This window comes from Trichechus manatus, unplaced genomic scaffold, assembly GCF_000243295.1.
Source record: "Trichechus manatus latirostris isolate Lorelei unplaced genomic scaffold, TriManLat1.0 scaffold00008, whole genome shotgun sequence".
NCBI classification, from domain to species: domain Eukaryota; kingdom Metazoa; phylum Chordata; class Mammalia; order Sirenia; family Trichechidae; genus Trichechus; species Trichechus manatus.
Genome location: NW_004443944.1, coordinates 29,546,922 through 29,572,252, shown reverse-complemented (window position 1 = coordinate 29,572,252; position 25,331 = coordinate 29,546,922). Strand labels below are relative to the sequence as shown.

Below are 25,331 nucleotides of genomic sequence, written 5' to 3'. Positions count from 1 at the left end.
AATGCATGTATCCTTAGTAATCCTCTCCAGAAAATTTATTCTGAGGAAGTAATTCGAAAGAAGAAAAAAATTTTTGGTGTATTAAAGGTATTTATTATTTTACTATTTATAATATCAGAATATTGGAAACAACCCTAAACAACTAGGTAGAAATCATCAAGTTATTTGTGTGAGTATTTACTTAAGTAAATATTATACACCCATTTAAAATGATAAATACTAAGGTTGTATCCCTGTGAAAAAGTGCTTTTTGATACCTGTGAAAAAGCTATATATGCAATTTTGTCCCTATTATGATTGCAACAGTAAAAAGAACGTTAGAAAGAAAATGAGGACTTTTTTTCTTAATGACTGTTTGAGACTTACTGAATACACATTACATCTTAAGAACTTGACTGATGTATCTTATGATCTTTTTTTTTTTTAATTGTGCTTTAGATGAAGGTTTACAGAGCAAATTAGTTTCTCATTAAACAGTACACACAATGTTTTGTGACATTGGTTGCCAGCCCCATGACGTGTCAACACTCTCCCCTTCTCGACCTTGGGTTCCCTGTTTCCATTCATCCAGCTTTCCTGTCTTGCCTTCTCGTCCTTGCCCCTGGGCTAGTGTGCCCTTTTAGTTTCATATACATGGTTGAGCTACATATATTACCGTTTTTCATGGGCCTTTCTAAGCTTTGGCTGAAGGGTGAACCTCAGGAGTGACTTCAGTACTAAGTTAAAAGGGTTTTCGGGGGCCATAGTCTTGGGGTTTCTCTGGTCTCAGACCAGGAAGTCTGATCTTTTTTTGTGATTTTGAATTTCGTTCTACATTTTTCTCCAGCTTTGTCCAGGACCCTCTATTGTGACCCCTGTCAGAGCAGTTGGTGGTGGTAGTTGTTATGGACCATTAGTCCTTTGGCACCATCTAGTTGTGCTAATCTTAGTCAGGTGGAGGCTGTGGTAGTTGTGGTCCATTAATTCTTATGATCTTTTAAGAGAGGAATTTTTAGAAAGAGTCCTCTTAAGTTCACTATGTTGTTGTTGTTAGGTGCCGTCGAGTCAGTTCCGACTTGTAGCAACCCTATAGGACAGAGTAGAACTGCCCCATAGGGTTTCCAAGGAGCGGCTGGTGGATTTGAACTACCCACCTTTTGGTTAGCAGCTGAGTTCTTAACCGCTATGCCAGCAGGGCTCCTTAGTTCGCTATAGACCGTTTTAAAAACTATGAAATAAAAGACTTCCAGGAAATCAAAAGTAATGTCTCAAGTTAAAGTTTTACCAACCCTGCACCAGAGCCAGGATGAAGTCCTGTTTAATTCATCTCTGTTTCACAATTATTTGTTGAATTAGATTATTTTTGTTCTGATTTAGTTGGGAGCGGCGGGTTGACAACATGGGACGTATTTATTATGTTGACCATTTCACAAGAACAACAACATGGCAGAGGCCTACATTGGAATCTGTCCGTAACTATGAACAGTGGCAGCTACAACGAAGTCAACTTCAAGGAGCAATGCAGCAGTTTAACCAGAGATTCATTTATGGGGTGAGAAGCCTATTGCATTATAAGATTGTTCAATTTTCAATTCTTTTTTCTGCATATGTCACGTAAAGCACTAAAAAGAGTGTACAAGTAGGATGGCAACTTGGTTGTTGCTGTGTAAGATTTTGTTTTTAGACTTTGTCTGGTGTATTCTGCCTATGTGATCTATTCTTTCCTGTCTGTCATAGCATCAGGTCCAACCTCTTGCTTTGTTAATGTTAAAATAAACAAAAAAGAAAATAGGACAAACCAAAATTCATGGACAAAAGAGTAGTAAAAATAAATCTGAGCCATTTGAAAAGAATTAAAACAATTTTAAATTTAATACTGCCTTAACTTAGCAGAATGTTTGAAGGCATGAGTCTAAGAGCACCTGACTTTCAAGTGATTGTATAAAACTGGCAATAGATCACTTTTTAACATTCATTTATTAAGTAGATAAAGTTTACTTGATAAGTTATTTGATGCTCTGGAAGACTAAAGAAATTTTATTCTTTGTAAGATTATGCTAAGTACGTTATTCTGACTTCAAAACTATATTATTTTGGGCATAAAAATACTTTCTGGGAACAAATAGTTTAAATTTTATATATTTTCCTTTAGAGTAATATTGTGGTAATGATAATAAAGTACACCAAAATATATTAATGGTTTGTAATGTACTTTTTGGTGCTAGGAATTTCACGATCTCAAGTTGTAAAAGTATCAGAGGTCTTTTCTTTGAGGAAAAGAAAATAATCCTTTGAGAAATTTGATTCTCTGTGCCAAACAAGATGACTTTGAGTGATGTATAGACTCTGAACAGAAAATCAACTCTCCAGGAGTTCAGGAGACACCATCCCTCTCCATTGTCATCCTTTCCTCTCCACCTGTATAATCCTTGTTAGAATCTATCAGAGTAAAATTGCACCTTTTATATTCCTGTCCTAACTAGGTATTTTCTTTATTTTTCTCCATATTGCTGCATTTCTTAGACCTCATCACTATAGTAGTTATCACTCAATGATGTAGACAAATTCACTTTCATCAGCGGCTTTCCGTTCACTACCTGGTTATGACTAAGATACCTTTCTTTTATAAAAACAGAATTTTTCTTGCCACCTTCTCTAGATAGCTGTCACTACATACCCCTTCCCAGTGGTTTGAGAGTTGAAATTTTTTGTCTCATCTGCCTTACCTTTTTTTTTCCCCCTGTGCAGTTCACATCTTCTTTTCTTTCTAAATTATAATCACCTTTGGTATGCCTGGCCAAATTTCTTCTAGGTTTGAATGCCTAGCTTGCCTGCCTTCTTTTAAGTTAGTTTCCACATGGGTGTCCAGTGGAAAGAGCATAGGCTTTGGAGTCAGACACATCTGGGTTTGAATCCTGATTGCACCAGTTACTTTCTCTGTATGACTTTGAGTAAGTTACTTAACCTCATCAAGACTCATTTACTTTATCTATAAAATAGATATACCTAATTCCCTCAGGTTTTATTTTGAGGGTTCTGTAAAATAAAGTTTCTAATGTATTTGGCACATACTAGATGCTCAGAAATGTTAGTTCCAATCTCTTCTCTCTCTTGTATTCACAACTGTAAATGTGCCCTTTGTCTTATTTTTACATTGATCGATCTTTCATAGCATTCTTTTTAAAAACAGGATTTAACAAATTTCTGGAACACCTGCTGTGTGTATTGCTTCGTTGTAGACTTGACCAATTTGATACTCAGCGTCTTTGGAACTTTTCTTGAATTACAGCTTTTACCTGATCATCTATGTTCTTTTTTTTTTGCTCCCTCCTATCAGATTATTTTGGACTTTGTTGCCTACTGTTGTCCCAAGTCTGGTTGCAGGGCAGTAGACTCATAGACCCAGCATTTTTACCTCAGAATGGATGTGGTTGATGATGGAACACTGTCTTTTGGCTCTACCTGGCCCATGGTTTTACTGTGCATGTCCTCAGTTTATCTATCCAGGGAGAGCCAATGGAGTAGGCTTTGGGTCTTAGGGAATTATCAGAACAGGATGGCTGTCATACACCAAATTTTTCAGATTTGATTTATAACCAGGGCTCAAAGCTTTTGTAATATTTCTTCCTGTTCTCCCTACTCTCACTTCTTTTCATAATTTCATATTACCAGGAGGAGCAAGGCCAGTTCTTGACAGATCTATCTTCCAAGAGCTGTTAAATCAGAAAGGGAATAGCTTTCATTTCCTTTAAAACCACAGTCAACTAACCAGATCTCTGCAATAATTGAGGGGCATGGAGGAAACAACACCAATGACAGAAAAGACAGTACCTTTGATTTGATTGAAACTTAAGAGACCCAACCAAGTGTAATGTGAGGACTTTGTTTGTATCAGAGAAATATAATTCTGGCCTGGGTATTAAATTAACATAATTCTTTGCTTATTGTGATTATGTAAGAAAATGTCCATAAATTTTAGAGGCATATTGACATACATAGGGGTAAAATGATGTCTGGGTTTTGCTTCAGCAAAGAGTAGGAAAAAAGCAGGTAGATGAAGCAAATGTGGCAAAGTCTTGATAATTTTGAATCTTGGTGATGGCTAGATGGGATTCATTGTCCTATTTTACTTATGTAATTTTTTCTATAATAAGTTAAAAAAAAAAAGCAGTTGGAGTCTGTTATTTGTTCAGTTGTCTTCTTTTACTAAGTAGGAAAGCTTAACCAGGTCTTGTTGAATGACCACAAAATTATCCCCACTTAATGTACAATAAGGAGCCCTGGTGGCGCAATGGTTAAAGGGCTCAGTTGCTAACCAAAAGGTCAGTGGTTCAAGCCTACCCAGCAGTTCCATGGGAGAAAAGACCTGGTGATCATTTCCTGTAAAAGATTGCAGCCTAGGAAACCCTGTAGGGCAGTTCTGCAGTGTCCTGTAGGGTCACTGTGAGTTGGAATCAACTCAGTGGCATACAGCAACATTGTACATTTAGAACCAAAACACACTCATTAACCCTAGACAGTCAGTATAACTTTTGCTTCTCTTTTTCGAAAAGTTAACTCCTGCTTTCCTTTATCTTACGTGGCCAAACCTCTCTCCTCCCCATGTGATAATTGCAAATAGAACTTTTCTTTTATATCCCATGTTCTCTATATGGTCCCCTCTTTTTGAGTTAGAAATGTAGGATTTTTCTCAGCTCTCTGATGACTCTGGATTTTGAAATTATATATAGCTTTTTTTGGGGGGGTTATATTTTTCTCACTTTTATATTACAGGTATAGTAAAATTTTTTAGCAAAAGAAAATGGTCATTTTTTGGGTGAGGATTTAGGAGGACTTTTTTTGCCCCCCAAAGGAAAGAAAGTATGTTGACGTTTGCTCATAACCCTATGACACTTCTCTAGGATGTGAACTCCATAAGAGTATGCTATGTTCTGCATCGCCAAGGAAAGGATATCAGGACTCATAAACTTGCTTTTAAATCACCTGTTTAAGTTTTTAATTATTTTACCATTTTTGCGTCTTTTTTAGAATCAGGATTTGTTCGCTACATCACAAAGTAAAGAATTTGATCCCCTTGGTCCATTGCCATCTGGATGGGGTAAGTCACATGAATTTTTTCATTGAATCTGTCATTTTAAAAATCAGATCTTTATGGATGATACTCTGCTTTTGCATAAGTAAATCACTCTTTTGTTTGAGTGAATCACTCTGCTTTTGCTTGAGCTAAATATCTAGGAAGTGTTTTGGGTATAAATTAAGAGTGCCAAATGGGCATTAAATTCCCCCAAACATTCTAAGTTAACCGTTTTATTACTGTAAACTTTTATTTGAATTCAGAGTTATTTTACTATTTTAAAGTTTAAAAATGTTTTGATCACTCAGCAATAAAAATGAATGAACTATTGATACACACAAAACCTGGATGGATCTCAAGGGTATTATGTTTAGTGAAAAAAGTTAATCTGAAAGTATTACACATGATTCAATTTATATAACATTCTCAAATTGACAAAACTGTAGAGATTGAGAACAGAATAGTGATTGCCAGGAGACCCCAGGGGGTCAGGGGCTGGGTAGGTACAAATACAAAAGCAGCAAAAGGGAGTTCTTTTGTTGTGATGGAACAGTTTTGTATCTTGATTGTGGTAGTGACTACATAAATCTATACATGGGATAAAATTATGTAGAACCACACACACACACATACATGAATGAATGCAGGGTAAAAAATGGTGAAAACTGAATAAGGTTGATAGTCTAGTTAACAATAACGTACCAATGTCAGTTTCCTGATTTTGATATTGTACTACAGTTAGATGTCATCATCAGGAGAAACTAGGTCAAGTATGTGCAAAACTCTATGTACTATTTTTGTAACTTCTTGTAGTTAATAATTATTTCTAAATAAAAAGTTAAAAAAAATTTTTGATCACATTGGTGCTTCTAAAACACAGTTAAGAGTTTGGTTGAGTTGGTGTTATCTGAAGCAGCAGCAGAAGGGAGAACATGTTAAGGTGCTGACTTTTTGTCAACGCCCTCAGAAGCAGCAGTCAAGAAATCAAACCATGTATTGCATTGGGTAAAGCTGCTGAAAAGACCTCTTTAAAGTGTTAAAAAGCAAAGATGTCACTTTGAGGACTAAGGTGCGCCTGACCCAAGCCATGATATTTTCAGTCACTCGTATGCATGTGAAAGCTGGACACTGAATAAGGAAGACCGAAGAAGAATTGAAGCCTTTGAATTACGAAGAATATTGAATATACCATGGGCTGCCAGAAGAACAAACAAGTCTGTCTTGGAAGAGATACAGCTGGAGTGCCCCTTGGAAACAAGAATGATGAGACCTTGTCTCACGTACTTTGGACACATTATCAGGAGGGACCAGTCCCTGGAGAAGGACATTGTGCTTGGTAAGATAGAGGGACAGCGAAAGAGAAGAAGACCCGTGACAAGATGGATTGACACCGTGGTTGCAACAGTGGGCTCAAACAGCAGTAATTGTGAGGGTGGCGCAGGACCAGGCAGCATTTCATTCTATTGTGGGGTCGCTATGAGTCAGAACTTGACTCAGCAGCACCTAACAACAACAATAACAACAGTCATGGAGTACATAAGGGTAATATGTTATTGAGTACATTTGGTACCTTAGTTATTAAAATTTTATTAATAGGATTTAAGATGGGCCTACTCTACCAGGTTCTATCTTATGGGGAAAAAAAAAAAAACAAGCCCGTTGCCGTCAAGTCGATTCTGATTCATAGAAGCCCTATAGGACAGAGTAGAACTGCCCCATAGGGTTTCCAAGGAGTGGCTGGTGGATTTGAACTGCCGACCTTTTGGTTAGCAGCCTTAGCTCTTAACCACTGTGCCACCAGGGCTCCATATAATAGTCACAGCGCTGTAGCAAAGTTCCAGTAAAAAGGTGGTGGCGTAGAAACAGCTTTGCGTGGAAGACAAAGAGGATAACAGAAAGTGGAAAACAGCAAAGTAAAGCCGGTTGTGAAACTGCAGTTTTGTCTTAAAGAGCTGTAGATATTTCCTAATATTGGGTAAATTCAGAAAGTGATAATTTTGGATTGTCATTGATGGGAAACGTTGGTCTCTGAAACAGACTACTGTAGCATCAGTGAGTAATGGAGAAAAAAATTGATGTTTCAGGATCACAATCGGAGCAATAAATGATATTGGCTGTAGAAGCTTTTTTTCTCTTTTTCTCAGAGACCCCAGTGCTCTTTCATTGTGCTTCGTTGAGGTTATTTATCCTTAAAACACTCCTGTCAGTCAAAGAGGTGAAAAATATAAAGGCCATACTTATAACTGTTATTGTTGCCAGTTTGTAACAAAGGAAGGGCATATGAATTTCTGCTTTCACCAAGACCTAGCAGTCTGGTAAGGAGTCTTCTGGCTCTGTTGGAGCTTCAGAATGGTGAATGTGTGGTTGGTATGAAGTACTTTAGAAGAAAGGGTATGTTGCCCATTATGAGACATGCTGAACCTGACCTGGCAGATTGCATTCCCAGACATGAATGATTTTCCAGCCTTATTTTTAGAATTGTAGTACTTCCATGTTACGGAAGGAAAGCGCGGTGCACTGAAAGAATATATCTGAAAGTCATGTAGTTTATACTTTTACTTTATTGCAGAAAAAGCATGACCTAATTGTCCTTTGTCAGAAACAGCTCATTTTACTCTTTGAGAGCAGCTATAGGAAAAATTGCCTCTTTCTCATAGACACCTGAATTATGATCTATGTTTGTAAGCTGGTCCTTGCTTTCTATGTTTATCATTATCACCATCATCAGGATCTTTCTCATTTTTACTTTAGTCAGCAACACCTCCCTAAAATATTACCTCAAAAGACCCAGTCCCAGCTTATTCAGGTTATCGGCATCCCATTCTGCTATTTTACAGTCTGATTATTTTTAGGTTTCACACTCATGAAGTTGAAGTTGCCCGCTTTCTAAATGAGCTCATGATCATCCTGCTACTCAGCATGAGCACTGCTTTGTGATTCTGTACCTTTGGGCATATGCTTTATTTGTAGAACCAGTGACAACACTGGTACTTTAACAGATGAGGAGACCCACCTGCCAGGATTGACCCAGGAAATAGAATCCCGTAAACACAACCTGTGTTTATTTTCTGAGACTGACAGCATTATTTTTGCAACACCATATATATTCAAGTATAACTTCCTCACCCTTTTCAGACTTTTATATGCTAGTGTTAGACTTACCACCTTACAAGCTGACAGTGAAGAATTTTTAAAACATGCACACTATGGAGAACAATGTTTTTGGTTCAGCAATGTAATCTAATAGGGCTTTGTATAGCTGGTTTCCCTAAAAAGTTTAAAGATATTTTTCATTTTCTTAGTTGTTATGATACAAAAATTGAACAGCAAGAAGCTTCTGTTTTTTACTGTTTTATTCATCAAGTCAGGAAGTGCTGTGATGTGTATTCAGATTTGTTCAGTAATTTTCAGTATTGTTTATCATGTCATTTTTTAACAAAATAGTTAGTTCTACAGCCACAGTACTTCCTCTCATTAAGCAGGTGAGTCTTAAGTTTTCAAGTGTCCACCTTTAAATTTTCTGTCTTTTCACAGTCTCTTCCAAGAAATGCTGATTATCAACAGTATATACTTAAAACATACATGGGCAGCAAGTTTGCTTTTAACTTTGTCTTGCCTCCCATTACAATCTGGAAGAAAAATCTCTGGCCCTGAAATGTAAACTTAGGTAGAAGATAAAAGATGAATATTTGCTCAGCTTTTCACTTAGAGTATTTTTAGATTGTAAAAATTGTTTTAAAATTATTTTTGATTTATTTCTGCTCTGATCTTTGTTATTTCCTTTCTTCTGGTAGCTTCAGGCTTAGTTTGTCTTTTTCTAGTTCCTCAAGTTGTAGAGTTATGCTATTGATTTGATTTCTTTTTAAAAAAAATTATTTGGATATACATTTTTAAAAAAGAAAGACAATTCTAAATTCCTCAAATAAATTTTTTATTTTGATGTCACTGCCAAGAACGTGAACTTACCTTGTAATCATTTGGCCAGCTGTAGCACTGTGGGTGCTTAATTTTGTTTCAAAGCAAGCTTTAGAGCTGGTGACATGTTTCCATACTCGGAGTGCCATGACCATTGAAGCCTGTGTTAATATTCAGGTGTGTCACCAGAGGCAGAGTCCTGTTTTTCGGTACTTTATTTTGGGTATACCTGAAATTCTGTTTCCATTTTAGGCCTAGCTGATGTAGAAACTACCTGTGATATCAGAAGTGGATTCAAGACAGTCACCAGTACCTCCCTTCTAATCCCATATCATCACTCCTATTTGAGATCTTGGAATCAGTGCTGGAAATATGATTAAATGTTACTAAATACTAACTTGCAAAGGCTATAAATTAGCCTAAGACTCATAATTTTTTAAACGATAGGAAATAAAAATTAGCTTTATCAGCTTGGAATTAAACGTAAAATTTTGTTTGAAAATTGTTAATTCTTAGAAACTATACTTTCAAAAAAGTTTGAATACATTCTGTAATCTTTAATACTTTATCCATTTTGAGACTATCTTAGTATGTAGGGCTGCTGTAATAGAAATACCATAAGTGGATGGCTTTAACAAACAGAAATTTATTCTCTCACAGTCTACAAGTCTAGAAGCCTGAATTCAGGGCTCCAGGGGAAGGCTTTCTATCTCTTGTCGGCACTGGGGGAAGGTCCTTGTCATCAGTCATCCCTGATCTAGGAGTTTCTCAGAGCAGGGACCCTGGGTCCAAAGGATGTGCTACACTCCTGGTGCTTCTTTCTTGGTGGCCTGAGGTCCCTAACTCTCTGTTGCCTTCTCTCTCCTTTTATCTCCTGTAAGACAAAAGGTAATGCAGGCTATACCCCAGGAAAACTCCCCTTACATGGGGTGTTGCATCCCATCCTAATCGTCTTTAACATAACCTAATCTTGCCTCATTAGCCACAGGTAGAGATTAGGATTTACAACATATAGGAAAATTACATCAAATCACAAAATGGAAGACAGCCACACAATACTGGGAATCATGGCCTAGCCAAGTTGACAGTGTTCTTGGGGGACACAGTTCAATTCATGACAGAGACATTTTGGCCAAACAAAAGAACTCAGATACAGGAGGAGATCTAGCTCTTAAAAAATTCATTGGTAATGGGGGGCTGAGAAGTCAGTAGTTCAAAGATAGCAGAATCTAATATTATTATTAAAATTTAAAAGCTATTTGATTTGGTTATTAAAAGGGGAAAATGATACCTGTATGCCCAATGGGAAAGCTCAGGGAAGTAGAGGAAATTTTGTAGAATAGGAACAAGAAAACAAGGAGAATCCTAAATGAAGAGCTAGGTGGGGAATAAGCAGCAACTTTAGATGTAGTAAATTACAGAACTGAGTCCTGCTGCTCAGTCCCTGTATAGAAAGTTGATATTTAGGCAGTGGATTTTGGAATGGGTATATTAAGTCATTGGATATATTAAAAAAGAAATAACACCTTCTTTGGTTAAATTATGTCTAGCATATACGATAGAAACAAGTTATATCCCTCCATTAAATTTTAGAAATTAGATGGTATGATATGCAAAAATCCCCAACTGGAGACCAGAGTTTCTATCTTGTTTCTTACTCAATTCTGAGATTTTGGACAGATCATTTAACTTGAGTTGTCTTATCTTCAGGATAAAAATAAAACCACCTATCCCATGGGACTGTTAAGGGTAAAATGAGGTCATATGGCTAAAACTGGAATAAATGTTAATTATTCTTGCTGCATAGTCCCTGTGTGGCACAAATGGTTAAGCACCTGACTACTAAACAAATGGTTGGTAATTCAAACCCACCCAGAGGTACCTTGGAAGAAAGTCCAGGTGATCTGCTTCCAAAAGGTCACAGCCTTGAAAACCCTATAGAGCACAGTTCTACTCTGCAACACATGGGGTCACCATGAGTCAGAATCGACTTGACAACAACTATGTTTTTCTTTTTTTAATTCTTGCTGCTCCTGATTGGACTAAGCAGAAAGGTCCTGTGGACAGGGCATTGTGAATTAAATCTATTTAGCATCTAGGATTTAGTAATACTATTATAACTTAGTATGTACATTCAGTAATCAAAGAATAACTGATGGCTTTTTGTGTGTGTGTGTGCTTTAGGTGAAAGTTTACAGCTCAAATTAATTTCTCATACAAAATTTATACACATATTGTTTTGTGACATTAGTTGCAATCCCCACAATGTAATAGCACACTCCCCCTTTCCACCCTGGGTTCCCTGTGTCCATTCAGCCACTTCCTATCCCTTCCTGCCTTCTCATCCTGCCTCTGGACAGGAGCCACCCATTTGGTCTCATGTATCTGATTGAACTAAGAAGCACACTCCTCATGCCTATTATTTTTTGTTTTATAGTCCTGTCTAATCTTTGTCTGAAGAGTGGGCTTCGGGAATGGTTTCGGTTCTGGATTAACAGAGCATCCAGTGGTCATAGTTTCGGGGGTTCCTCCAGTCTCTGTCAGACTGTTAAATCTGGTCTTTTTATGTGAATTTGAGTTTTGCTCCACACTTTTCTCCCGCTCTGTCTGGGACTGTCTGTTTTGTTCCCTGTCAGGGCAGTCATTGGTGGTAGCTGGGCACCATCTAGTTCTGGTCTCAGGCTGGTAGAGTCTCTGGTTTATGTGGTCCTTTAGTCTCTTGGGCTAATATTTTCCTTGTGTCTTTGGTTTTCTTCATTTTCCTTTGCTCCAAGTGGGATGGGACCAATTGATGCATCTTAGATGGCCACTCACAAGCTTTTAAGACCCCGGATGCCACTCACCAAAGTGGGATGCAGAACATTTTCTTAATAAACTTTGTTATGCCAGTTGACCTAGATGTCCCCGAAACTATGGTCCCCAGGCCCCAGCCCTAACTGAAGCCTTTTAACGTTGTGATTTAAAAACTTCAGAACCAGCAATACAATGAGAGATGGGCAAATTTAGCTCATTAAATAATTTTAGTTTGTGGAAGAGTATGCCGACTCTAATACTTTGTTTTATTTAAGAGAAGAGAACGGACAGCAATGGCAGAGTATATTTTGTCAACCACAACACTCGTATTACACAGTGGGAAGATCCCAGAAGTCAAGGGTAAGAACTTGCAGTTACTGATAAATATAACTTCCTAAAGATTGTGCCATGTTTCTGACTCATTTATGAAGAGGATCAAAGTTCCATATTCTGTCCTCAAAAGCCTTAATTTCAGTTATCCACATACTTTGAAAAGAGAAAAAGTTTCACTGATACATGAGACTATACTTATGTATCTAAAAATACTGACTTATGATTAGCAACAGTGGGTTAGTCATTCTAAAACAGGGTTTCTTAACTTGGGATCACTGGATAGAATTCAGGGGATATATGACTTACATGGGGGAAAAAAAATACATAGACAGTTTCACTAACTTTTAAATGAGATTGAGTGTTTCTTTCCATTATGAATGTAGGCTCCAACCATAGTAAAATTAGTAATGCCAGGACTTTGCTACCAGTAGAAATCCTAGGTATTTTTGTATCATTCTCATTGTTGCAGATATCTCAAAATATTGTTCACACCCATCATTGCTTAGTCTGTCCTAAGAACTTGATAGTTAATGCATTGATAACGAGGCAGATTATCCACAAGTTTGTCTTTTTTTGTTGTTTCAATAACTATGTATATACAATTCCTTTCCTTTGTAATACTGTGTAACACTGTGCATTTTTCAGACTGCCAGAGGGTTTCATGGCTTAATGTTTTAAGAATCTCTGTCCTAAAAGTATACTTTAAAATATCAATTTCTGGGTATCAGCAAATCACATTTTTCTGGATTTATGGTATTTAAAATATACATATCAATTTCAAAACAGGAAGAAATAAGAATTTCAAAGGTAACATTTAAATTTTCTCTTTAAAGTTCTATCTCTAAGGTTAGAATTAATGAAGTTACGTTTCTGTAATTTGCTACCTTTTTTGGTTTTGTCTTGGAGCTTTAAAGTTTTAGAGCTAAAATTAGTTGTATTTTAATAAATAACACAGATGACCAGTTCTTTCTAATTAGTTTTGTTTTACATAATACAGTTACAACAAATGAGAAGCAGTTGCATTTAGCATTATCTTCTTAAACTTTATGGTAGCCTATTTATCTGATCATTATGTTGAAATATCTGAATATAGCAAAGTAGTCTTATGTTTTGGTGTAGTTTACAGAATATTGATAGTTTTATTTAGGGAAGGTTAAGAAAGCTTTCAAATGAAAATTAAATAGCATTTGGTAAAATGTTTGCACTTCCCCACATAGTGTATTTATGATTATAATAATGACACTTTGAAAATACAATAAAAATAAGAGAAGCTTTGTTAGAGTTCATGGAAGGGAGTTGGAGGTGGAGTGGGGAGATAAATCTGAAAGGAAACGTTGAGGTCAGAGTATAGAGGGCAGAATGTGTGCCAGATGGAAGAATTTAGATCTTATCATTGGCAGTGGTGACCAATGATAGGACTTTAAGGAGAATCATTATTTGATCAGATCTATATTTTAGAAAACTAGTTCTGTCAGCAGTATGGAATGTAAGACTGAGACTGGAGGCAGGAAAACCAGTTAGGTAGCTGTTGTGAAAGTTAAGATGAGTGGTGAATAAAACTAAAGTAAGGATGGTGTTTGGGGTTGAAAGTAGGGATGAACATAAAAGACTTCTAAGGCAGAATGGGCAGAGCTTGTTTACCACAAGATGTTTAAGGTGGGTTATTGAGTAGATGAGGAACACAGGCCAAGTAAATAAAAGAAGACTAAGTGGTGGTTGATGGGCCTTTTGGGTTCAAGATGCTTATAGTATGTCCAGATAGAAATGTCTACTAAGCAACTAGAAATACTGGACTGAATGACTTTGTAGAAGATTTCTGCTACATTTATAGGCATTTTTAGTTTTTGTATTGGCAAACAAGCCAACTCTAACTTTTTTTTGTTTATGTTTTTTTCCTATATTTTGTAGCCAGTTAAATGAAAAGCCCTTACCAGAAGGCTGGGAAATGAGATTCACTGTGGATGGAATTTCATATTTTGTGGACCACAATAGAAGAACAACCACCTATATAGATCCCCGCACAGGAAAATCTGCCCTGTAAGTTTTCTAAACATTGTAGATTAAAAGTAAAACCAATTCTTCAGATTTTGATATATAGATCTGAATTAGCAGGAAATGCAAGTCTTACTGTTCCTTGAGTTGGCTTGCTAACAGGTCTCTGTCCACTAAATATTTTGTGTTTTCATCTTCCTCATGAATACTTTACCTCAGAGATTTTTCATGTTTGTTAACATTTGTTCACTGCTTGATGCCTGCTTTCTTTCATTCTCCTTTCCTTTTAACTTTATAATTTCTGCATATTAAACACTTTCAAGTTTAAAGAAGAAAGTTAGAAATCACACCATTAAATATTAATGGAATTACAGAGATGATTTAGATAAGAAAATAATTTATAAATAGATAACTGTTGTATCATTCCATATTACAATTAAATTTGGGCATATATAATAGAAAACACCAAAACAATAGTGACTTACCCAAGACAGAAGTGTATTTCTCTCCATCATTTAAACATAGTCCAATAAGACTTACATAGCATACTACTAAATAATCTGTAGGTCAAAAAGAAGTAACAAAATAAATTAGGAAATATTTCATACTGAATGATAATAAAAACACAACACATCATAATTTGTGGGATATAGGTAGTTAAAGTAGTCCTTAGAGGAAAATTTAAACTTTAAAGGCCTAAATTAGAAAATAAGAAAGGTATGAAATCAGTGATCTTGCTTCCTTCCACCTTAAGACGTTAGAAGAAGAGTGAATTAAACCCAAAGTAAGTAGAAAAAGAAAGTAATAAAAATAAAAGCAGAGGTTAATGAAATAGAAATTAAACAATAGAGAAATCAAAGCCAGAAGTTGGTTCTTTGAAAAGATTAATATGTTGATAAACCCCTAGTATATCTGATAGAGAAAAAAGGGAACATGTAAATTACCAAAATCAAAATGAAGGAGGGACATCGCTACAGATCCTACAGATATTAGAAGATAATGAGGGGTATTTTGAACAACTTTATGTCAATAGATTTGACAACTTAGATCAAATGGACAAGTTTCTTGAAAGAAACAAGTTACAAAATGAACACAAGAAGTAGTAGTAAATCTCAATAGCCCTATAATCTGATAAAGAAATTAAACCCTAATTAAACAACTCCCTATAAAGAATATTTTGGCCTATTCAAACTTTTTCATAAAGTAGCAGAGATAGAAATACTTCCCAACTAATTTTATGAATCTTCTATCACCTTGATAACGAAAATCAGACAAGAACAGTATAAGAAAATTATAAACTAATATTTCTGTGAACATAGGTGTAAAAATCCTTAATAGCAGATCAGATATAGCAATATATAAAAGTGATGACCAAGTGGCATTTATTTTAGGAATGCAAGGTTGGTGTAACATACAAAAATCAATCAGTTTAATTCACCATATTAATGGATTAAAGGCAAAAAATCATATGATCATTTCAGAAAAAGTATTTTACAAAATACAACACCAATTTATGATAAACTCTTAACTAACTTATAAACTTTCTTATCTGGAAAAAAGCATTTACAAAAAACCTATAGCCAACATCCCATTTACTGATGAAATACTCCTTAGGATCAAGTCTAAAATCATGGTGTCTACTGTCAGTACTTCTATTCAGCATTGTATTGGCAGTCCTAGCCAGTGCAATGAGACAAGAAAAAGAAATAAGTTATACAGATTGGAAAGGGAGAAGTTAAATTGTCTCTCCCCCCCACCCCCCCCCGATAACATGATTGTGTATATAGAATATCTGGAGAAAACTACTAGAACTAATAAGTAAATTCAACAGTGTTGCAGGATAAAAGTCAATATACCAAAACTATTTGTATTTTATATATTAGCAATGAACAGTTAGAAAATGAAATTAAAAGTAGTCCAAGGGAAAAAGCAAGTAATGCAAGTGTATGAAGTCCAGGGCTAGCTTGGGCACTCCATCAGTAACCTAGGCTTCTTTCTTTCTGTTCTGTCATTCCAGTGCATGGCTTCTGTCCTCAAGGTTACCTCATGGTCTGTGACAACTGCTGAAACTTCAGCTATCATAGTCACACTTTGAACTGGAATATAGAGTAAAGGCAAATAGACAGTAGATAGGTAGGTAGGTCGCTGTTTGCCATGGAGTCTACTTTAACTTATGGAGACCCCATGATAGATAGGTAAGACAGATACAATCAAATTCCTTTCCAGCTATCTCAGCTGTCTTTAAAGAGCCTTCCTAGAAGTTCTATACAGCACTTCCACTTAGATAGCTCATTGGTCAAAGTCTAGTCACATGTCCACACTAGAAAATATAGTCTTTCTCCTAGAGTGCAGTCTGCCCAGTAAAATATCAAGAGGTCTGAATTAAGTACACAGAGAATCGGGTGATTGGGATAGGCAGCATTCTCAGAGATACTCACTCCTTTAGCTAGTCCTGCAGGCTAACTAGTTCGTATTAGATTTGGCTGCATATGATAGAAAATCCCTTAACAGTTGCTTTAACAAGATTGAAATTTCCCTCTGTTACTTAAAAATAGTTTTGGGGAAATATTTAAGGGAAAAAAAAAAAAGAGGGCTGTATAGGGGTATGCTGCATGGGGTATTTTTGTATTTCACTGCTGAGTACTGAGGGGAGTGTATGTGTTGTTTCGTCAGTATTATCTCTGACAAGCAGCTTTATATGTCACGTTAACCATTGTTCTTCCCCAGAGACAATGGACCCCAGATTGCCTATGTTCGGGACTTCAAGGCAAAGGTTCAGTATTTCCGGTTCTGGTGTCAGGTTAGTATTGTGACTGGATTTCTGTACTCCGCTTCCTTTGTTACGTTGTTTATATTATACAGTGATGGGGAAAATAGAAAAACAGGTAAAGGGGGAAGAATTAGAATCACTTTTCACCTGCAAAGGGCAAAGAACTAGACTTACCAATTAGATAATTTGTGTCTTCTGTTGTCCAGCAGAATAAATTTGAAATCATTTGAATAAGAAAACATTGCAACTCTTTCTGCAGTACCCATTACTTAACAGATTGCAAAAATCTTCAAACATAAGTAAAAACATTTTCTGATGTATTATTTGTAACTAGCCCCTTTCATATCTAGCATTTGGTATAAATAAGTAGTAGCATTTTGATAAATACATATATATTTATATTCAGAGTATGTTTTCCAGATGTGATCAACTACTTTTGAGGCATAAATGTTTACTGAATTAATGATCTCTCCATCAATTCTAAATAAAATGAACACACTAATCAAAATGTTACTGTGATGAATGTTTTTAAAGTTTAAACTCTTGTAATTAACTGGACCCATGCAAACAAGAAGAATCTGAATTAGCCTTTTGAAAATAAAATTAAGATTTGTTTGATTTATATTATTAAATAAGCACTTGTGCATCTTTGTTTTCTTCTGTTTCTCACATAGCTATTAAGTAATCTATAATTAGCATGAATTTTCACAAATGCATTCCTAAGCATTATTAAATACAAATTCACATTCGTAATCATTCTTATTTTTCTTTGCAAAGGTGAAAGTAAATAAACTTTCCCCTTTTGGTTTTTTGATAGGCCGTTTTAATGGTGAGAGTTGACTTAAGTCATTCTTGTATTTCAGCAACTGGCCATGCCTCAGCACATAAAGATTACAGTGACAAGAAAAACATTGTTTGAGGATTCCTTTCAGCAGGTACTTTTTCATTGACTCAATAGTTTGTGCTCTGGCTTCCAGCCCAACCTCCTGATGCTAGCAGTCTAATCTGAAAATCTGGAGTTCCTTGAGTTGGAGCCCTTGAATTTTTAAGTCCAGTCTCATTGCCAGCTACTTTAGTACTTAGTGTTTAGGAACATGCAAATAGTTTTTTATGCATGCATGTGTGTATGTGTGTGTTTGTGAATTGTGCTTAGTGAGTTTCAGGTTTCCATTCCTAAGCAAAGTATTTGATTTGAAATAGATATCCAACTAAGAAAATAGACTTTCAGTAGACAGAAGTCTGGAAATACCTGTACAATGTTGGCTGGGTAGAAAGGAGAGGGGAACACTTAGTTTTTACATTCTACATTACTTGCATTTTTTTACAATAAGCATATGATATTCTTATAATTAAAAAATATTCGTAATGTAGGAAAGAAAGTAATTGAAGTCATGTTTTAGAAAAGATAGTGTTCTTTAAAAACTACTTTTCAGAAGTAGTCAACTAATTTTTTCCTCTGAAAGTGAGTTAATTTACTGTTTATTTTGCAGATATTGCTAACAACCAACTGCAACTAAATATTGAGTGATTTTTGTTATAGGGAAGATTAAAATGACTAGCAAAAAAATGACTTAGAATGAAAACATCCAGCTATGTAATTGTTAGTCCTTGCTTTATGTCCAGTTGTGGAAGTGATTATTATCTAGCCCTTATGATATTATTGTGATAGCTATAGCTTCAAAAAAGACTGAACTGAATGCAAAGGGAAAAGAGATTGTCTGAGATAGTAGCTGGCTACTTGCTTTGAAACAGTTATGTTCATTTCTTAATGGAACCTCAATCATTAATATTGAAGGGAAAAATCTGTTAGCATCTTGCTAAGTTGGAGCAGACAACTTTTTATCAGCAGTCAGAACCTTACTGAGGCCATTTAGACAATTATGAGTCATTCCCTTGATCTAAGTCTCCAAGGCCATTCCCCACTCCAGTCCTTGCCCATTTTTGTTTTACTCTTTAGTCACTGAGTAGTCAGTCTCTAGTGGGGCAGTTTGTGGGAACGTAACTTGCTGATAGCAGTGCTACCCTTTGACTGTGAAATAAACCCAAGTCAGTTAACCTAAAAAAGAAAGGATGTAACTTCTGACCGTATTCTGTTACTCTGTGCTTTAAGCAGTTGAGAGAATTAACCTCATAAGTCAGTAATAACATCATTTAAAAGAAAATTATATATGTATAAATATAGCTATGTATATGAACTATTTCATAATATATAAGATATGAAGCTTTAATGTATTTTCTGTATGTGTGGTGTGGACCGGATTATAAATACCACTCTATGCCATGGGGAATTTAATCTGACAGCAGCTGTTTTATTTTTGTTTTAATACTGAAGGAGATTTCAAACCTGGAAGTAGTAGAGTGGTGTTTCAACAACTGCTTTTACAGATTCTTTTACTTTATTGTTTTATAGATAATGAGCTTCAGTCCTCAAGATCTGCGAAGACGTTTGTGGGTGATTTTTCTAGGAGAAGAAGGTTTAGATTATGGAGGTGTAGCAAGGTAGTGATAATATGAATACTCAGAACTTAGTCCCTTTCCTCCAAAGGTATCATTATACTTTGCTTGCAAGTATTATTTTGTCAGTCTTATATTTCAGAAAAATGAAATGTAGGAAATTATTGTACCTTAATTATGCAGCAGCTACAGAATTTCAACAAACATTAAGTCAGCACCTTGTCTCTAAGGGACTGCTAGTTGATTTCACTCACACCACTCTTTTAATCCTCAGGATAACCCTGTAAAATAGGGTAATGAAGAGGTTTAAATATTCACTTAAGGTGCACATCTAAGTTATGGAGCCTGGATGCAAGCTTTGCATCATCTAACCATAAGCAGTGTTCAGTTTACTACATCATATCTGTTCCACAGAGCACATAAGGCCCCCAGTACAGATCACTGATACAGACAATAGTTATTCAGTTCCTAACTCAGATTAATATATGTCCTAAAAATACTAGAAAAAAAAGCTTGTATAAAATAGGAGTTTGGAATCTTAATTCTCCTTTCTTCATATTGGAGCTTCTAATAAAAACCCTAGAATATACACTCAATCAAGAAATTGCTTTGCTTTTTCTATAAATATGTATCAGCTTAAAAATTTGCATAGTAGTGTGGCAGAGTGGAAAGGTAAGGACTTTGGCGTCAAGACTGGATTTGAATCTTTTTTTACTCTTAGAAGTATGACCATGGGCAAATTTCTTCATCTGTAAAATAGGAATAGTGGTATCTACCTTCCTGGAATTGTTGTGTAGATTAGAAATTGTTTATTAGTGACCTGGTTTAGAGCCTGAGTCTGTGTGCTCACTAACAGGTGACTACATTTTAGTACTTCTTATTTATATTATTGTGTTTCAAAGTTCAAGTGAAACTTTTCCAAAGTGTATGGAGTAATCACAGGTGAAGAGTAAATTTAAGCAGAAACATTTAATTTTTGTACAAGTTAAAGATAATTCCGTAGGAGGGCCATCATTCTTTTTGATCAAAAAATAATATTACACCAGAGGCCATGAATTAACAGGAAAAAAGATCTAGGATGTTAGCTGACACCACATGTATTGCCCAGATCTGCTCTGCCTCCTGCTGTTCCAGACCCACCTACATTATATAGTTAGTAACCATAATCTTATGTTAGTATCCGTAGGTATTTTCACAATATTTGAATTATAACTTGTCAGAGCATTTTTCTAATGAATCAGTGGCTTGAATTAAGTGCTTTATTGCCTCTATGAAATTAGAAGGATTTTTATATTCATTTAAGGTATAAGTAGCAATGTTACTTGATGAGGATCACTATAGGGCTTAGTAATATGTGGAATAATATTAGACTCATGTCAGCTGCTCTGATCACGTGGGTTGATAGTGAATTTTAAACTCACCTGTATATAGTATTTCATCGATTCTAAGACTAATATTTTCATATTGTAACATCTCTGAAATTGAAATGTGTTCTTAGAATTATAATTGGAAACTTTTTTTAGTGATTCATCAAATAATGGTGCATTTAAAGCCTTAGATTCTTTGAAACATAATAATAAGCAGGGTGTAAATGTCATCTGTGTAAAATGTAAATTTAAACAGAATTCATAAAAATTAAAATAGGATTAGAAAATTATCGCCACCTGAGGAGTGTAGATCCCTGGGAACTATGTAGCACTGCTTTTTTATCTGTTAGCATGCTTGCTTAAAAGATTTTTTACCCAAAGTTTTCTTTTGATTTCAGAGAATGGTTCTTTCTTTTGTCACATGAGGTGTTGAACCCAATGTATTGCCTGTTTGAATATGCAGGGAAGGATAACTATTGCTTGCAGATAAACCCTGCCTCTTACATCAATCCAGATCACCTGAAATATTTTCGTTTTATTGGCAGGTTTATTGCCATGGTAAGTGCAGGTGGAAACTTGTGTGTTTACTTTGCCAATTCAGCAATACAAAATCATTGCTTCTTTAACTTTCTTATTTGAAATTTTCTCCTCTAAGATATTTCTGTAATTGAGTTTGCTATGTCTGCCGTTTTCCCAGAAATGTGTCATAATACAGGGGAGCTTTTTTTTTTTTTTTTTTTTAATTTTATTGTACTTCAGGTGAAGGCTTACAGAACAAATAGTTTCTCATGAAACCGTAGTACACATGTTGTTTTATGACATTGGTTAACAACCCCACAACATATTAACCCTCTAAATTCTCAACCTTTTTTTTTTTTGGTGAAAATACACATAGCCAAACATACACCGTTTCAAAAATTTCTACATACACAGTTCAGTGACATTGACTACGCTCTTCTAATTGTGCTGTTATTCTCACTTAAGATGAAGGCTTACAGAACAAAATAGTTTCTCATTTAACAGTTACTACAAATGTTGTCCTATGACAGTGGTTATCAATCTCACAACACATCAACAATATCCTTACTCAACCTTGTGTTCCCTATCACTAGCTTCCTTGTCCCCTTCTGCCTTCTGGCCCTTGTCACTGGACTCCTGTACCTCGTTAGTCTCATTTGGTTTTACGGGGCTGTCCACTCCCAGGCTGAACAGTGAACCTTGTAGGTAACTTCACCACTGAGCTAAAAGGGTGTCTGGGGGCCATACTCTAGAGGTTTCTCCAGTCTCCTTTAGGAGGGGAGCTTTTTTTAATGCAGAACTTACTTAACATTTTGAAATAAAATGACTATTACACAATAATTATCTTAAATGCTAATGTTTTCTTTCTGTATAGGCTCTGTTCCATGGGAAATTCATAGACACGGGTTTTTCTTTGCCATTCTACAAGCGTATCTTGAACAAACCAGTCGGACTCAAGGATTTAGAATCTATTGATCCAGAATTTTACAATTCTCTCATCTGGGTAAAGTAAGTTAACCCTGTTTGCACTTAATTTCTCAAAATATTGTCTGTATGCCTTCATTATGATATTTGTAATATATCCAAACTATAAGCATGTTCACTGGATTTAAATGATCTATACATCAAACCAGTGTCATTCAGTATGATAAATTTTACAGAGATACACCCAAGATCTTGGGCAAAAATAGGATGACTTTAAAGCATTATCTTCAGTTTTCTTATTACTTTGATGTTATAGCTTAATATTAATTATTTAAGGACATAAACCTTTAAATTAAAACACCTTTACATTATGATTGAATTGAATATACCAAATAGTGTTAATTTTATTCGTGCAGAGAAAACAATATTGAAGAATGTGGTTTGGAAATGTACTTCTCAGTCGATAAGGAAATTCTTGGTGAAATTAAGAGTCATGATTTGAAACCCAATGGCGGCAATATTCTTGTAACAGAAGAAAATAAAGAGGAATACATCAGGTGAGAGAGAATACTTCTTTAACATAGCTTAGCCTTTCTCTTGGACCACAGCACATTTATAATTGCCTAATAATACTAGTGGACAGTATTTTTAAAAATAACATGTGCCTTCGTACTAATCATCATGAGAATGATCATATATTATTAAGGACACAATAGATCATTTTCTGCCTTATAAGTGCATGGAGAGAGGAAAAGGGAATGTACTATGGGAGGTAAAAGGAGGAGGTACATTATTTCATCTAGATGTTATTATGGAGCAAGGAGCTTCATGATATATGAGGTGAACCTTGAAAGCTGGGGAGAATTCAGTTTTGCAGAAATGTGAGCAAAAGTTAGAGATACAGAGACTGAAAAGCACAAGTCACAAATAATAAATGGGGAAGAGGAGCCATAGTGTGTGGTGCAGAGTCAAGCAGTTCTGAGTTCAAATACCACTCTGCCATGTCCTGTATTTCAGAAGCTAAGGAAAATAAGGACTCTTAAGATGGTAGAGGCTAGTAAGTTATAGTGACTTTTAAGAGAATAGTTAGAACTATAGCTTGGTAGGTACAGGAGCCAGATTATAGGAAATTAAGGACTATATTTAGGATACAGTCAGTCTAAATTTCTTTCAACAAATCTGGCAGCAAAGCAGTAAGAGGTTGAACAGAATCTTGTGGAGGAAACCGGGTAGAAGGGGGAATATCCTGTGAGTTAATTTGAACTACATTTTACAAATGACTAGTCTAGTAGGTGCATATGGATTTTATACTCCCTTTCTGATCTGCTTTCTTTTAACCAGAACTTTCAAAAATGATTAAAGCAGACAATTTTCGTCATATGGAACTTCTACTGTTTCTCCAAATTGTCCTTTATAGGCAGATATTTCTAGTTTTAGGCCAAGTGGAATTTTAGAGGTAGAAATAGTGCTAGATCACTCTTTAAGTACTAATTCTGCAACAACTATGCCATATAACATCATGTCATTGTAAAGAATCCTATGTGCAGATGTTTTCTTGGAGAATTTCAGATTATTGTCTTTTAGCTTATACGCTTATAAGTAAAATGATGGTTTACAGTGTATCCTCACTATTGCTTTGCATTGGTTCATACTTCTAGTCTGTTCTCAACACCAGTTCTGTCAGATCAGGGTTAAATTTGGCTTACCTGTTTCATCTCTAGTTCTAGTTTCTGGGTCTCTTGCCTGCTTTGCCCTCCATAATTAAAAGTGCACAATTAACAATTACAAAATACAGACTTTTTAAGTGGACAGTCACTATGTGTTGATAAGTAATACATCTTATTAAAATTTAATTAATTAGTTTTTGTTAATTAGTTCTTTCTCCAGTTTTTTCTTTTTATCAGTGGTATTCTAGGGAGAGGATGATTCCAGGTTACAGGAAAATTAGAGATGTTATTGTGTTTATTGGGATGTAACATTTTAAGATAATGGACAGCAAAGAAAATTTTAGTGTTTACTTCAGTGCTGGTTTGTTTAAAATTTCAGATTGTTTTAAAAGTATTTTTTAGAAGTATATTTTATTTACAGTTAAATATACAGTTTGAGTTTTGACAAATGTACATACCCATGTAAACATGACCCAAATCAAGTTATGGAACGTTTTTCCCCTCTTGTCACTTTTTAGTCAGTACTCTACATACTTCCCTTCTCTTGGCCCAAAGGTAACCATAGTTTGGTTTCTATAACTATAAACCTTTTCTTTTCTTGAACTTCTTATAAATGAAATCATACAGTATGTACTCTTGTGTCTGGCTTTTTTATAAGTCTCTTTTATTCAACATTTGTGAGATTTAGTCATGCTGTTGTGTATATCAGTATTTTGTTCTTTTTTGTTCCCGAGAAGTATTTCTTTCTATGTATATACCACAACTTATATATCCATACTGCTGTTAATGGACATTTGGATTATTTCCAAGTTTGAGAATATTATAAGTAAAACTGCTGTGAACATTTTTGTTGAATCTTTTTGTGAACATATGTTTGCACTTCTCTTGGGTAAAATACCCAGGAGTGGAATTGCTAGGTCGTAAAGTAAGTGTTCAACTTTATTAGAAACTGCTAAACAGTTTCTCAAAGTGGTTGCATACCATTTTAAAGTCCTACCAGCAATGTGTGAGAGTTCCTTCACATTCTCACCAACATAGTATTGCCAGTGATCTCGCTGTGGTTTTAATTTGCATTTTCCCCCTGACTGATGGTGTTGAGTACCTTTGCACTGCATGTTGGTCATTTGCAGATCTTCTCTTGTGAAGTGTCTGTTCAAATCTTTTGTACATTTTGTAATTGGTATGTCTTTTATAATTGATTTGTAGTAGTTCTCTATATGTTCTTGATAATTGGTTTGTTGATTTTTTTTTTTTAATTTTTTTTTTTGTTGTACTTTAGATGAAGGTTTACAGAAAAATAGTTTCTCATTAAACAGTCAGTACACGTATTGTTTTATGACATTGGTTAACAACCCCACGACATGTCAACACTCTCCCTTCTTTACCTTGGAGGACCTTTTTTTTAGTGAAAACATATATAGCCAAAGTTATACCATTTCAGTAGTTTCTACATGTACAGTTCAGTGACATCAATTACATTCTTCCAGTTGTGCTGCTATTCTCACTATCCTTTTCCAAATTATTCCATCACCATTATCTTCAAC

General features: G+C 35.3%; 1 protein-coding gene across 4 annotated transcripts in view; it reads left to right on the top strand.

The window, feature by feature from the left end:
• The window catches only part of ITCH (itchy E3 ubiquitin protein ligase), a 131,854-nt gene that overhangs the window by 70,875 nt on the left and 35,648 nt on the right, over positions 1-25,331 (top strand). For all 4 annotated transcript variants that reach the window (XM_023725205.1, XM_004370423.3, XM_023725209.1 and 1 more), the window contains 10 exons: positions 1,357-1,531; positions 5,008-5,077; positions 12,037-12,121; positions 14,003-14,131; positions 16,814-16,886; positions 17,720-17,791; positions 19,267-19,355; positions 21,076-21,235; positions 22,071-22,204; positions 22,537-22,677. In XM_023725205.1, the coding sequence (XP_023580973.1) occupies positions 1,357-1,531; positions 5,008-5,077; positions 12,037-12,121; positions 14,003-14,131; positions 16,814-16,886; positions 17,720-17,791; positions 19,267-19,355; positions 21,076-21,235; positions 22,071-22,204; positions 22,537-22,677 (1,128 nt within the window). The remainder of the gene's footprint in view (positions 1-1,356; positions 1,532-5,007; positions 5,078-12,036; positions 12,122-14,002; positions 14,132-16,813; positions 16,887-17,719; positions 17,792-19,266; positions 19,356-21,075; positions 21,236-22,070; positions 22,205-22,536; positions 22,678-25,331) is intronic.